The sequence below is a fragment of the Diadema setosum genome, chromosome 17, assembly GCF_964275005.1.
Source record: "Diadema setosum chromosome 17, eeDiaSeto1, whole genome shotgun sequence".
In the NCBI taxonomy this organism is placed as follows: Eukaryota; Metazoa; Echinodermata; class Echinoidea; order Diadematoida; family Diadematidae; genus Diadema; species Diadema setosum.
Window position 1 is genome coordinate 14,334,630 of NC_092701.1, and position 15,357 is coordinate 14,349,986.

The following is a 15,357-nucleotide window of genomic DNA, read 5'->3' on the forward strand; positions in this document are numbered from 1 at the left end:
TTCATCTTCTTCTTGAGAACCCCATGACCCATTTTCACCAAACTTGGCAGGTAGCATCCCTAGGGGATTAGGAACTCAATTTGTTAAAATGGGCACCATGCCCCACCTAGGGGGCCCCCAGGGGGCCCAAACCCCCAAAATTAAGGAATCTGTAAAAATCTTCTTCTCTAGAACCAGAAGTGATAGATCGAAATGCTATGAGTTAGTACAGTGATGATTGTAGTTTCAAGTTTGTTCGTGGCAGAATCGGGGGTGCCCCCCTTGGGACCCAGGGGAGGGGGTGGGGAAGGGTCCTAATGGGGCCTAAATTGTACATTTTTATCTTCTTCTTGAGAACCCCATGACCCATTTTCACCAAACTTGGCAGGTAGCATCCCTAGAGGGTTAGCATCCCTAGGGGGTTAGGATCTCAATTTGTTAAAATGGGCACCATGCCCCACCCACTGGGCCCCCAGGGGGCCCAAACCCCCAAAATGAAGGAATCTTTAAAAATCTTCTCTAGAATCAGAAGTTATAGAGCTAATACTATGAGTGAGTACATTAATGACTGTAGTTTCAAGTTTGTTCATAGCAGATCCAGGGGTGCCCCTCTTGGGGCAGGGGGGGGGGGGGGTGGGAAGGTCCAAATGGGGGCCTGAATTGTACATTTTCATCTTCTTCCTGAAAACCTCATGATAGATTTTCGTCAAACTTGGCAGGTAGCATCCCTAGGGGGTCAGGATCTCAATTTATCAAAATGGGCACCATGCCCCACACAGAGGGCCCCAGGGGGCCCCAATCCCCCAAATTAAGGAATCTTAAAAGATTTGGGCCCTTATTGTACATTTTCATCTTCTACTTGAGAATGCCTGGTCAAATTTTGGTAGAGCTGTGAATAATTTAGATTACCAGTAGTGACTGCGTGAAAGGTGAACTTGCGATACTCAGGTGAGCGCTATAAAGACCCGCGGGTCTCTTGTTACGAAGCGATACCGTCATCCAATCAAAATATTGTAATTACAATTATGAAAGTACATTTAATAAGCTACAAAATACTGAAAACTGGGTGAAAATCGGCAAAGGATAAGTGAGATACGCTCGAGTAAACTTGAAATTTGATATCTTTTAATCATTTTTTTCAGCATCGCCAACCCATGAAATGACATATATGTACAACCCATCAGCTTTCAGAATATGTAAAGAAAATGGGGGGTCACTGTCCATCCTGACGAGTAAAATCGGATTTAAAATTGGCGGTTTTTTGGCATAGTTGCACTGTATATCGCCATTGACACGCGCGCAGAATTTCAACTTTGACGGGCCCGTATGACGTCATATTGAGTCGGATTGACTTGAAACTTGGTAAAATTATTCCTTGACATGTAAGACATCTGATCCATGTGAAAAAATGGGGAATTTATATTGCATTCGAGCTGCCCGCGCGTATATGCGCGAGCGCGTACGCGTCCATAAATTTTTTTTAAAATGCTCTAAATGACCTGAAACATGTCCAAAACAATTTTGAGCTCGATTGGAGCATGTTAAAATTTCAACTATGAATGTGATTAAATTTTATGAAATATATCAATAGAGCTTGACTTGAACTATATACAGTATGTAAATTTCATTGAAAAATTCCATTCCATTAATGAGATATGAATGTAAACGTGATTTCAGATAATGACGTCATAATGACGTCACGGTTTACTGATCACATTGATACACTAGATCTGTCGTCCTTAGGACGTGATATGGTAGAAGTTTGAAAGTGATACAAAGTGTAGGTAGAGGACTTTTTGGGTTAACCTCTGCACAAGATTTGAGGAGAAAGAAATAAAGAAGAAAGAATCAGTAGCGTTAGAAGTACAATAGGTGATCCGAGAGGATACTCGGATCACATAAAAACAAAAAAATGGTGCATTCATCGTTATAATCATGATAATCCCGCCCCAATGCAGTGCCAGTGGCGTGGGTGCTGTACAGTACTTTACATCTATACTAGTTTTCTACTAGCTCTAAATGCCTCTATACAATAATAATAATAATAATAATAGTGAGACTCTTGTAGAGCGCACATTTCTACCTAAAAAAGATAGAACAGAGTACTAGACTGTGCCCTGTTGAATGTTACCTGGGCAGTTGGGGGATTCTTACCTGAATTACTGGTAATTTAGCCGGAGAACGCTCGGATAGCCTCCAAGAGTTATGTTAACACGAGAACACGGGCCGTGACAATCAACAAGCACCGCACTTCCTAGATCTATGCGAGTTATACTACGAACATTCCATGTTGGTGGATAATTCCGCTCCAAATCAAACTGGCTAGATGCAGCATGAATTTGCTTGTGTGGGATTAACTAGGCCAACTACTTTACAGCCCAGAATTACCGGCGTCTGGTCGGGCTAGTTCGGTGTGGGATCGATGGGGCGTGCAGCGACCGCGGGCGCGGCGCGGTCAGCGGCGTCCGTAGCTAGCGTATCACGGTTCACGCAAATTACAGGCGATTCGTTGATTACTACGTGTACGTCTAACTATTCCAAGTACATCATTGCACGTTATATGACCAAAACACACTACGCTCTTTGGTTATATTAAACGCTGATAGAACTCTGTCCTGCAATTCGCAGACAATACCACTATTACCAGTCTACCAGCCAGACCGTCGTGGGCGTCCGTCCCATATAGTATGCCCATAGTATGCCCATACTATGGCCATAGTATGCCCATCCACCGCCGCTGTGTAGTGTTGAAGCGACTCACATCTCTCCTGGTTCCAGAGTGATGTTATTTTGTCATTCCTCCATTACTTGCATTATTTTACAAGCATCTGATTGAAACACTAGGAAGTTTAGTTATCCCGTGAGTAGAGTGATTCTTTTTGATGTTGATTTTGAAATGAACAACATCCTATATAAAGACAGCCCTTTCTTTAGTGGCAATGAAAACCAGCATTTTTTTACACTAATGGGACTGAGGAGTGAGAAGTGTTCTAGCTACAGAACAGTATGGTATTAGGCCAGGATACCACGTATCGGCACGGGCGCGGGTTTTGTTAGGTATGGTTGGACCTACTACACATCGACCACCTAATCTTTATTTGCTTGATAAGAATATTTAACACTGAAATGAATTGAAATTCACATGAAAACTTGATCTTGACCTACGTGATTGAGAAAATCCAGCTCTACAAATGCTGTTGTTCCCTTTTCGATTCGAAGTTTCAGTGCAAAAATATCGCCGTCGAACTTGCGTGGCCTCGTTTCAGCTCCCCACGGTAACGCTCCTTATTGAGATGGACCGCTGTTTTTGCATTGACAATTGACAGTTGTATTGAACACCGTGTTGTACGAAGCTTTTTAGAAACTTCCAAAGACATTACATTACGAATTGGTTAAAATATTCATTCGAAATTTTGTCCTTGATTAAAACCATTAATGAACAGTGAATTTTCACGTTTTCCCACACATCCTCATCAACAGTCAAAGCCAATCCATTTTTGTGTTCTCTGCGCACAGTGGAGTGCGTACTAAGTGTTCTGTGCGCCAATACTAGGCGGTCGGTTTCAATAAGGGCGGTCGATATCATGTAGTAGGGTTACCATACAGCGATTGGGCTGTGTATAGAACCCCTTGTTAGGGCGGCCATAAGCATAAACATCGGCACCTTGCGTTCATAGTTTAGCGAACGATTAAGTACGCTTTGGATTCAGTGCCATAATCCGATGGATAAGCTATGAAAATAATAATAACGAAGACACGAAAAACAGACTCATAAACTAAAAAGGACTCTCTGACTTTCCACCGTGCACCGATGATCTTGCTCTTCCCAAAGAGACTTTTCTCCTCTCCACTACTGGGGAAAAGCTCTTTGGGCTCTTCCATAGGGATCAGTGATTTCCAGCCGAGGTTAATGTGTGGGTATACATGCTGAAAAATTACCTGATTTCCCAATGTAGAAGCCTTTGTTACATCATAAACCTTCAGCTGCGCAGCGCACACCTCCATCCTAGCAGAAACTAGAGCACGCACTTAAGTGCATGTTTGAAAACTTCAAAAATGTGCAGCTTTTTTTTAAATTCATGAAATTCTTCCGTCGAGATGTTTTCATTGCAACTGATTGACAAATTGCCCTACATCGACGTAAATAAGCACTGAATTGATCAGTGTTTTAGTAGTAGCCATGATAAAAATCATGGGCGTACATACTCGAGCAGGATTCGAACCTACGATCTCCTGATCACCGGACAGGCGTCATCTCCACTAGACCACCGAGCTTTCGCCCGACAGCAAGTGTTGGTTCTAATCCTATAAGGATTAGAACCAACACTTGCTGTCGGGCGAAAGCTCGGTGGTCTAGTGGAGATGACGCCTGTCCGGTGATCAGGAGATCGTAGGTTCGAATCCTGCTCGAGTATGTACGCCCATGATTTTTATCATGGCTACTACTAAAACACTGATCAATTCAGTGCTTATTTACGTCGATGTAGGGCAATTTGTCAATCAGTTGCAATGTGCAGCTTGAACTCCCAAGTTCATTGACTCTACCTGTCAAAATATCAGAAGTCCTTCATAAATTCCCAAAAAATTCTCGGATCACTACCAAAATTTGATCATTTGTTACTTATGTCATTCTCAACCTTTCTTGTAAGTTTCATCAAAATCTGTTGACTACTTTTGGAGTTATTATGGAGGAAGGGGCCATGCTGATGAAAATGCATCGCACGCACTAAAATGGCGTTATTTTACTACGGAGATTCAGAATCAACAGGACAGTCATGATATTTGATGCTACAATATTTATGCCATATTTGAGGTTAAAATTGGGTGAATTTGTTTTATACTTTTGGAATAAAGAAGTTGTAGTGCAGGGTGATGATAGGTGGTACCCTCAATAACACCGGTACTTGGGCTTGGGCTGGGTGTCACACTCCCACTTGGCCTTGGCTCTCCCTCATTTCTTGACAGAAAGATCCGTCCGTCTGCAGGAGTCTTTTATTTTTTTTTACATTATCGCTCTCCTGTATAGGAGGGGATCCATGCAGCCAGACGCAGTCTCCGCGGAACATATCCCTGCCGACCAGATACAGACCAGTCTTTCGGTCAACCTCATTATCAAACAATATGGAATGGCATGGAATGTACCTAAATTATTGAGTAACTGTACAGAGAGGTTTTATATGTGACCGTGCACCACAAAACGAACAAAAAGTTGCACACACTGATTTTGTGTGGACACTGAAAATAGGTGAAATGGGTCAACCTAACCCATCTTGACTTTTTCATATTTTCTGAAGGAGTAAGTCTTCTTCTACATTATGTTACAATTTGGGATCATAAAATGGGCAGGAAAGTGTGTTTTTTAGCAGTTTATCTTGAACTTTTTTTTGGTAGAATAGTGTGATTAGGTGTGTTTTTAGAGTCCCCTTTTCATTTCTTAAAAACCTTGAACACACTCTTCACTTTAAACTCAAATAACTTTTGAAAGGATGATGTTACTGCTTTGAAAGTTGGCATCAATTATGAACTGAATGTGTTGATACGGCACTCTCAATTTCAGTTTAATCTGATAATCTCTTCATTGTTGTTACTCTGGTGATTTACATCCTGTTTTTTGTCCCATTCGTTGCACAGCCAGCACGGCTTGGTACAGATTTAGCGCTTGAATAGACACTGCACTTCAGAGCCTATTTTCTCAGTGCACACTTTTCCTGAGCATGTGTTTTCTTTCCGATATTAAGATAGGTTAGGAGAGATTTAGTCTGCTCTTTTAGAATATGCTCTTAACTAAAATTTCATGTCTGGCGACTTACTGTGCGTTTTGTGATGCAGGGTCACATGTTGACTATTAATATGTGACGATGCACCACAAAACCAAAGTGGCTTTTATCATGGACAGAATATGTTGATAGAGCATGCTCAATTTCAGCTAACTATACACAGCCCAGTCGCTGTATGAAGTGCTTCGCACGGTGTCTGGTCAGGCTAAATTTCAGCTTACTGGAAAACAATATTTTCGCGGCATGAAATTTTTGCAAATGGGAGCCGACGGCCTTATTTGCAGAAAATGTTTGCGAGTTGCCTCTAACATTCAATGCTTAAGATTTTAAGCGTGTATTTTAATTTTGCGAAACTTGGCTCTCACAAAATTCACATAATTAAAATACATGCGAACAATCCTTGGTTTTACAGTAATCTGATAATCCTTTCATAGTTCTTGCTCCGATGGGTTACATCCCGTTTTTTTGTCCCATTCATCATACAGCTAGCACATCTTGGTATTTTAAGATTAAGCACTCAAATAGACCTAACTATACACAGCCCTGTCGCTGTACACAAGTGTTGCACGGCGTCTGGTCAGGCTAGAATAGACCCTGTACTTCAGAGCCTCATTTCTCAGTTCACACTTTTCTGGAGTGTGTGCTTTCTTTCCAATATTTAGATAGGTTAGGAGAGTCCATTTGAATTGAGTTACACATTTTAAAGCTTGGAGTCTGCTCTTTAAGAATCTGCCCTTAACTAAAAATCCATGTCTGGCAACTTTTTGTTTATTTTGTGGTGCAGGGTCACATATGTAGTGAAAATCAGAGGTATCAAGATGATAATTTCTGCAGCAATATCCCTCAAGGCTTGATGGGTTGAAGGAGTGAGTCAATAATCTGAGCACCACCAGATAATAATGGAATACAGTTAAACTCGCATAAGTCGATCTTCTCGGGACTGAGCAAAACACATCGACTTAGGCGATTTTCGACTTGTGCGTAAGTCGAAAAAATCGACTAAACAACAGTTACATTGTACACCACACGTACATTATGTATAAATGTACATGTATGTTGTCTACTCTGGAGTCGAGAGCTAGAGAGGTGGTGTGCCACAGCACGGGTCGCCCGGCAGGGCCGCGGCTAACTTTGCATGGACAGTGCATTAGTATTGGCACGGGTCCGATTACTTTACACCCTTGTTAAACCTTGGGGAAGTGAATATGAACGATATTTGAGCAGTGATCAGTGATTGATTCCAGTTTACCATACCGTGGCTTGAAATGCGTGTAGAGGTGTAATTCTGATTTACCCGTGCCCGTAACTTTCCCCCTACTTTCCGCTTTGAAAACTCAGCAGCTTCATCCATCCTCTGCACAGCGCAGACTGCAAACATACACAGACTATACACAGCCCAGTCGCTGTACGCACAACTACTAGTATTACACAGCCCAGTCGCTGTACGTACGTAGCGCTAGCGCGACAGGGCTGGACCAGCGGACCTCCAAACACGAAGAGAGTTCAACAATCGCATGCGATCGCTTTGAATGTTGATACTTTAGATCATTTTTTGTCACCTTTCTGGTCGGGCTAGTTCTTATGTAAACAAAAACTGGCGTCTCGTGATTTTGACAGTGATTTATTGCACAATAAAATCTTATTTGACTTAGGCACAGTGAATTTAATGGTTTTTCCGTGAAAGTGTTCTTGGAATTTCATCGACTTAGGCGAGTATTCGACTTACAAAATTCGACTTGTGAGTGAATTAATACACATAAGTCAATGGGGAAAAATCGGGACTTTTTAAAATTATCGACTTGCGCGATTATTCGACATATGCGATGTTGACTTAGGCGAGTTTAACTGTATTTACAAGCAACTGGATGTCTGCTTTATCTAAACTTGTAATAGTCTTGGGCTGTTAAGTATAGCTGTCTCTATTACATGACTACATGTATGTTTGCTTTTGCAAAGTATTCCTTGTGGTTGTGCTGAAGGTTATACCAAGAATGATAAAGTGGCCCATATTTCATCAAAATAGTTTCCTACTGCAAGCATGTGCGCACAGTTTACAAATTTTTTTGGTTACGAATAGAAATGAGCAATTCAAGTTGTTTTGTTGTTGTTGTTGTTGTTGTTGTTTGTTTGTTTGTTTGTTTGGTTTTTTTTTTTTTGGTTTTTTTTTTTTTTGTTCAGAGAATCTAAACTTCATTGCCGGTCCATTGAGTATCATTCATTTTCTTCCCAAGGATAGATACTTTTTGCATGATAGATTCATCTTTTAATAGCAATTTAGATTCTGACAGTGCACAGTTGATGTGTCAGTGAATTGAAATAAACGTTCTTTTTTATTTTTTTTAATTTTTTTTAATATTGAGAAGGCCATTTTCCGCCTATGAAGTTTAGGTGGTAATGTAATTTAAACAAAAATGCATGGGGGTATTTTTTCATCATTCAATGGAGTATAAGGTCAGTTCTTAAGGTCAAGTAAATGCCCAAACTGTGATGTTGTGAGAAGGCAGAGGCTTTCCAGGTGGCTGCCTGGTGGTCAAATTGCTCTTGTTTTTTTTTTTTTTTTTAATGTGAAAAGCCCAAATTGTACATTTCCATAAAAATGAATGTCATGTGTCTTGGGACATTGTAAAGGCACTGACATATTCTGTTGCGAAGTTTTGTTAAGAAGCTTTGTATAGATCTGTCAATTACAAATAAAATATTCACAACCTTACAATGGTATTTATGGCTTCATGATATATTTACAAGATGACATTATGTTCAATTGATGACCATTTTGTAAATATTTTAGTATTTTGTATTTCTGATTTAGTCTGAAAGCAGACATACATGCAGAGAAGAAAAGCATCATAGAAAGATGGTTACACAGACATCCATGTGGAAATATGCCGTGCAGCTTGACAAGGAATACACCTTGCGATGTAGCGTGTGTGCCTCGTGTAACTCGTCCTATGGTTGGCTTCGTCCCATCATGAAATTTCTTGAGATCTCTGGTCATGGCCTTCCCTGGTTTGGCTTCTGTCTTCCACTCCTCTTCAGATCCTACCAAGTTCGTGATATGGATGCATTCAACCCTACTGCAAACTTAATCATAGGTCAGTCCTTCATTGTAGCATTTTACTATTGTATGTATCACTCATCCATGTCAAATGTAGCCACAAGTCATATTTTTCAGCTTTTCAGTTTACAAAATAATCAGTTCACTTTCTAAGCTTTAATAGGATGTGCGATGAATTACAAGAAATGCTCTACATCCTGAGATCATTGAAATGGAACTTTGCTCTCGATATCTCTTTTGGTTTTAGATTGCCCATCTTCTGGGATGGAAAAGGTAGCATGATTATAAACTCTTTAGCAGTGATGTGATCCATTACAATAATACGACTACCCCAAAACCTGGGACACGCACAGCAGACAAACTGAATTCAGGATCAAGCAACTTAACATCACAATACATAAGACTACATACTGAAGTTTGATTTTAAGAGAGGTGTTTTCCAGGGGGACCCTCTTTCGCCGGTAATATTTTTAGCATGCTTCAACCCTCTGATCGAATATTTGTCTAAGTTAAAAGAATAACACGGATATAGTTTAAAAGGTACTCGAGTGATCACTACCCCCATGCAGATGATTTTAACCTTATCACTAGCAACAAAAAAACAACACCTAAAGATAATCGATCAGCTGCAACAGCATTGTTCTACGATGGGTCTCACTCTCAAACCATCAAAATGTTGTAGCTTATCAATATGCAGTGGTTCCTCGAAAGAGGTAAGCTTTTCCCTTGGTTCTGATAAAATCCGATCACTGAAAGATAAACCCCATCGGTTTCTAGGGGCCCAGATTTGTTTCTCCGGGAAAACAAAAGATGTTCTAAAACATGTCCACAGCGAAATCGAGTCTAAACTTGAAAGAATCAACGGGGCAGAAATAAGTCCAGAGTATAAGCTTGCCATATACACCCGATACTTCCAACCCTCCATCCGGTTTCTGTTAACGGTTCACTCACTCCAGAAATGTCATTGAGAAGATTGTGACCTTCTATCGAGGAAATGTCTCAAAAAATGGATGGGTATCCCCTCCCGAGGAGCTAATGTAGGTCTGTTACATATACCTAACAGAATGAATTAATATACCACAATTATCAGACATCTATCGTGAATGTCATACCCTCGCATACGCGCGGTCAAGAATAAAAGGTGACAACTTAGTGAACCACACACTTGATTGTACTCTCAGGCGAGCACTACAATGGTCAAATAAATAGTCAATGATGGCTCACTGTTATGAAAGTCTGCAAAAGGCCAAAGACACCATTGATGTTGATAACAGTAAGTGGAATTCTGTAAAAAAAAAAAAAAAAAAAAAACGATTAAGGGGGCACTTGAGGACAATATAACTGAGTACGGGAAAAAACGTATCGAGCCACTGTTGGTGCAAGGTCAATTTGTAAAGCTCCTGGCCCTTTCTGATGAAAATCTCACCTGGAAATCTATTATGTACAACTTGCCGAAAAGGGTAAGTTTTGCAACAAATGTATGTATTGACTCCTTACCTTCATATGCAAATCTTTATAGGTGGGGGGAAAGGTTAACGAACAAATGCGTATTTTGTCCTTATACAACCGGCACTCTCCACCATATTTTGTCAAATTGCCCGGCATTTTTGGAAAGGTACGAATGGAGACACAACAACATATTGCAATATATTTACCATACGATCAAAGAGTCTCTTCCCCCTGGCCATGTCATATACGCTGATCTAGATGGGTGCAAAGTGGCGGGCGGAACGATTCCGCCCCACGTAGTTACAACTAATCAACGCCCAGACATAGTAGTCTTGCTAGAAAGAGTAAAACGAATCCTAATTGTTGAATTGACTGTACCTTTCGAACCTAAAACTGAGGTCGCTCATGAAAGAAAAGTAGAGAAATACAAAGTATTGTTGAATGATCTAAAACGGAAGGGCTATAAGCCTTCCTTTTTTGCCACCGAGATCGGAGCGAGGGGGCAGATAACACTAGAAAACAAACAATGACTAAAATGCCTATTCAAAACATATAAATCCAAACAAAGACCCACTACATTCTATCAGGACATTAGCAGATACGCAATAGTTTCATCATTCACCATATTCTACGCAAGAAAAGAACAGAACTGGGGGGATGGTAATCACTTAGAAAGTAACATGTAAGAATGAAATGCACTTTATAATGTAGTAATTATGTTGAATTATTACATTGGTCATTGGTCTTACAGTGTATGTGTACTGCGTGGGGAAATGTATTTGATTTTGTGTAATTAAATGTTGTGTAATTGTTGTCAACCTCACATTCTGTTGCGAATTCAGCTATTGTATTGTTATTCATTCACTGTGTAAGTATGTGTAAGTGTGTCATTACCTGCCATGTGTCCAGAAGAGGACCATGGACCTGGTATATATGTCAACATGTCCTTTATTTATCAATAAAGACATGATTACAACAACAGGATATTTTAGAAAGAATGATGTCAGATTATCATCTTGATTAGCATCAGAAAAGGGGGCTTCTCAAGCACTTTATTTTGCCCGTGAGTATACGACTCGAGCTTCAGGGCAGCTGTACAATGTTGAGTACAACAGAGGCTGCGTCCATTTGGACAAAAAAAAATTGAAAAAGATAAAAAATCTGTGCTATTCAGAACCATTGGCCAATCAGGGAGGTGTTACATAGATGGAGTGGCAACTCTTCGTAATTCATGCAAACACATGTTTGGGTTCAAGGCGTTACAATGGGATGTCTAGCATTCCATTACGCTTTGAAGTCATGCTCGGCACCGCTCTAGTTGCAAGACGAAGTTCGGAGACGAAGAAGGCATTTCACCTTTCGTTGAATTACAAGCTTTATTTCACCGCAAAATTTTAAATGAAATACTCGAATTGATTTAGAATAGTTTAGGAAAGAATTCAATATTATTAACATGTATTTCTAGTTTCTTCGTAATTCGCAAATCGAAAGGAAATGAAAATTAGGCCCTCTTAAAGACCTAACTTTTTCTATATTGCGCACATTTCCGCATGTTAATTTTCTATCTGTTGATAAGGGGATATTTTGATCTTTCAAATAAAGTACTCCGTTAAAGCGTGTTCTAGCGTGTTTTTAAAGTATTTGCTGTTAAAATTGTGAGTTTGACACTGCATTTTGATTCGCTGCTCCAATTCAAGGTACACAAATTCATTGTTGCCATCACATTGAAAGAGAGAGCGAATTGCAGTAGGAGCAAATATTTCTAGATGTGAGAGCGCTAGTCCCGATTATAGATGCTCTCTTTTGTCAAAGCACATGGGTAACACCTGTAGTTGAACGCATAACTTCTCGGCGGTGCCGTGCATGACTTCAAAGGAGAGCTTTAGTTGCCTCTCCTTCTGTAGCACCTCCCTGGGCCAATCAATGGGTGGCACAACAGTCAATCAGCACGAATAGACCATGGGCCAAGACTAGAAATAAATGTTATTGGCACGACCTTAGGTGGCAAGTTGTTTGTGCATTTTAGATGGGCATGTATACATCACAAAGTGATTCGGAGAGGCAACGCAGGGGTCATGTCTATACATTACACGATTTCCTATGTTTTTTAATGAGAATGGGCATGAAACTTACAACTCTATCTCCTCCAAAGCTGTCAGCTCCAGCCCGCTGTGACCGGTGCTGTCGGCCAAGGGAGAATATCCTACATTGAAAGGGCCTTGTTTCATCCGCGCTCTATCTCTGTGTTGACGTCGAAAGCTGGAAAAGTCCAAATATGCATAATGGATGATATGCACGATGAAAGAGCTGCACGTTTTATATTCAGCGATTTCTGTGTTCTGGACTCTTTCGGCTGTCGTGCACAATCGATCGCGCATATTTGCACTAGAGCTGCTTTTTCTCTCTTGCCCAGCTGATCACTCGCAGAGACAGTGGACATATATAATACATGTACTTTACCCTGTGTACATGTGTACAATTGCGCCTGCGTTGCGTACTGTGGTACGTATGGGAGCTTGCACATTTTGCCAAGGCGAACCCAAATGCTGTACATGTATTTTACCATATATTTGCACAACTGCAGGATCCTGTGCAGATCAGGTGAATCATCGAGTTTACTCCCCTCCTCAGATGTCATTGTATTGATATAGACTTAACTAGTTGACAAGATCCACTTTACCAGGACATGTCCAGGCCAATGGTGTAAGGGATTGCAATAGTGTACAAGCGCCACTGCATAGAATAGACAAGTCCATTCATATACCAGCGGGTGCACAATGATTTAGCCGCCTGTATGAGCCGCTTACTAAAAACAGAATATCGCTGTACACATGTGTATAATGAATAAGCTCAAATTAAGCAATTAAGCAGTCGTATCAAATCATCACATTTCTGCAAATCTGCAGGATTTTTCACAAAAGTAAAATGTAGAAAGTCCTAGTGATAGTAAGATCAGATGCTATTGTACACTGTTGTTTCTCAAGGCAATTATAGACCACTATAGTTGACTACATGTATATCCAGGGAGGTGCAGTGGCGTTTTCATGTGCCAGGGAATTAATGTGTAAATGTACTACATGTAACTGGCCCATTTGTACTGCTACGTACATGGAATCTTGAGCCGTCTGTGTTAGTCAATGAAATTGTTTGCTGTATACAGGTAGTCGCATTTTATTAAATTGATTAAATTAACCTATGGTGTTTAACTCATGGTGACGGGCATGTCCTAAAATTATGATGAGTGACCATTACAACAGTCTGTGTACATGATACATGTATGTGAGACTTCGCCTGCATGCTGAGATGTAGTACACTGTATAAAATTGTATGAATACATACACATAGGAGGTGTGAGAGGACTCCTTGTACATTGTATTATAAACGTTGGCTGTGTGTCATGGAAGAATTTTTTTTCTTCCCTTATTCTTCCCTGTAAAATACTTTTGTTCTTTTTTTGCTGCAGATTCAAACCCCCATGTCCCTATTCCCACACCCCCAAAAAAAAACATAAATAGATAAAAATAACGCAAATAGTGAAATCAAAAAAAAAAAATAGAAAAAGAATTAAGCAGAAGAACTTAAATAAAGTTTTAAAAAAAATCAAATGCAACAACAATCCTGAGTCCAATGAATGGGTGGTTCTGTGAAAGAACTTTATTTCACAACACAGACACACATTCTTGAATGGGGAAAAGCAGGACTTATCAGGAGCAAAAAAAAAATGGAAGACAGAGAGAGGAAAGAAAACATTCTCTGGAGAATTTTTTTCTTGCTTTCTTATACCCCTTTCCCGCTGAAGGAAATCTTCCCCGGGTGCCCCCGGGGGCACCCGGGTAACCCCGCAGTGTGAAAGGAAACTCGGTTGAAACCTAGGGGAAGCCTAGGTGAAACACCGGTTAAATTTTGGGGGCCCTCCGAAAATGCGAATTACGATCGATAGAGGTGATATCATAGAGAAGTTACGAGTACGAACCACTACGCACTGTAGTACAGTCTACACCAGACCATGTTCAAATTAGCGCGCGAATCGCGCCATTATTACACACTTCAGCTGGGGTCGGCCGCGGTGCGAGCATAAAACACATCTAGGGAAAGTTGCAAACAAAATTTAGGTGTGAAACGACGGCAGTGAAAATTTCACCGGGAGGTTCCCCAGTGAATTCACCGGGGAATCCAATGGTGGTTTACCGAGAGGGGCAGCGGGAAAGGGGTATTACTCCCGCCCAGTCTCCCTCTACCTCGCTCTCTCTTTTTATATCCTACTATATAAGTGAGCAGTGGAATAGTGAGTGTATTCTTTTCCAGTGAGAATTCTTCTTTCCCCCCCCCCCCCCCAAAAAAAAAAAAAGAAAGGGTAAATAATAATAATAATGAAAAAGAAAATGAATGAAAAAATTTTAAAAAATAAAGTACAAAAAAAAATACAAGAACAGTCTGGTTCAGATGAACAGGTTATCTATGAAAGGTCAAATTCTGTCTATATGCAGACACATGTTTTTCAGTGGGGATTAAACAACATCAGAAAGAAAGGGAGTGAGAGAAAGAGAGGGAGAGATCCATCAAACACGAGTGTATACGTGTACATACCAACTTTCAGAAACAAGTCATAAGCCACAATTAATTGGATTTTCATTGGTGGAAAAACTAAGGGTTTTTTATTCAAATAAAAAATAAAAATGACGATAGGGCCAATTTGCATCTTTTTAATGAGCTGAAAAAGATGTGTGTGCATACAGGTCAGAGGGGACTCCAGTTTTTATGCCTCTTCCGCAAAGTGTCGCCAGATAGACTGGGGGCCCAGAGGATTTATTCAGCTGAAAAGGGTCACACTTTTTGATAGTGTCATCATATTAGGATGTTTCCAAGGGTCAATAAAATGAATTGCTGGCAAGTCACATCCTGTACCGTAAGCCTAGGGGCCACAAAAAGGGGCCCCGAAAAATGGATTTATTCAGCCGAGGGGGGTCACGGACAAAAGTTGGTGGATATTGTTCCTTTGGGTGTACTTATCATGAAAACAGCAGTGCCAGCTATTTTATCCTGTACGGGGCCCCCAGACAGTAGCCCCAAAGGGCCCCACCCATATGGTGTTATTCA

The 15,357-nt window shown here is 40.5% G+C and overlaps 1 protein-coding gene across 1 annotated transcript in view; it reads left to right on the forward strand.

Annotated features, from left to right (window-relative positions):
* The first annotated feature begins 2,535 nt into the window (after nt 1-2,535).
* Nucleotides 2,536-15,357, forward strand: part of LOC140240455 (polyisoprenoid diphosphate/phosphate phosphohydrolase PLPP6-like) — a 53,234-nt gene continuing 40,412 nt past the window's right edge. Inside the window, exons 1-2 of the mRNA XM_072320224.1 lie at nt 2,536-2,839; nt 8,566-8,848. Coding sequence (XP_072176325.1) covers nt 8,611-8,848 — 238 coding nt within the window. The 5' untranslated portion in view covers nt 2,536-2,839; nt 8,566-8,610. The remainder of the gene's footprint in view (nt 2,840-8,565; nt 8,849-15,357) is intronic.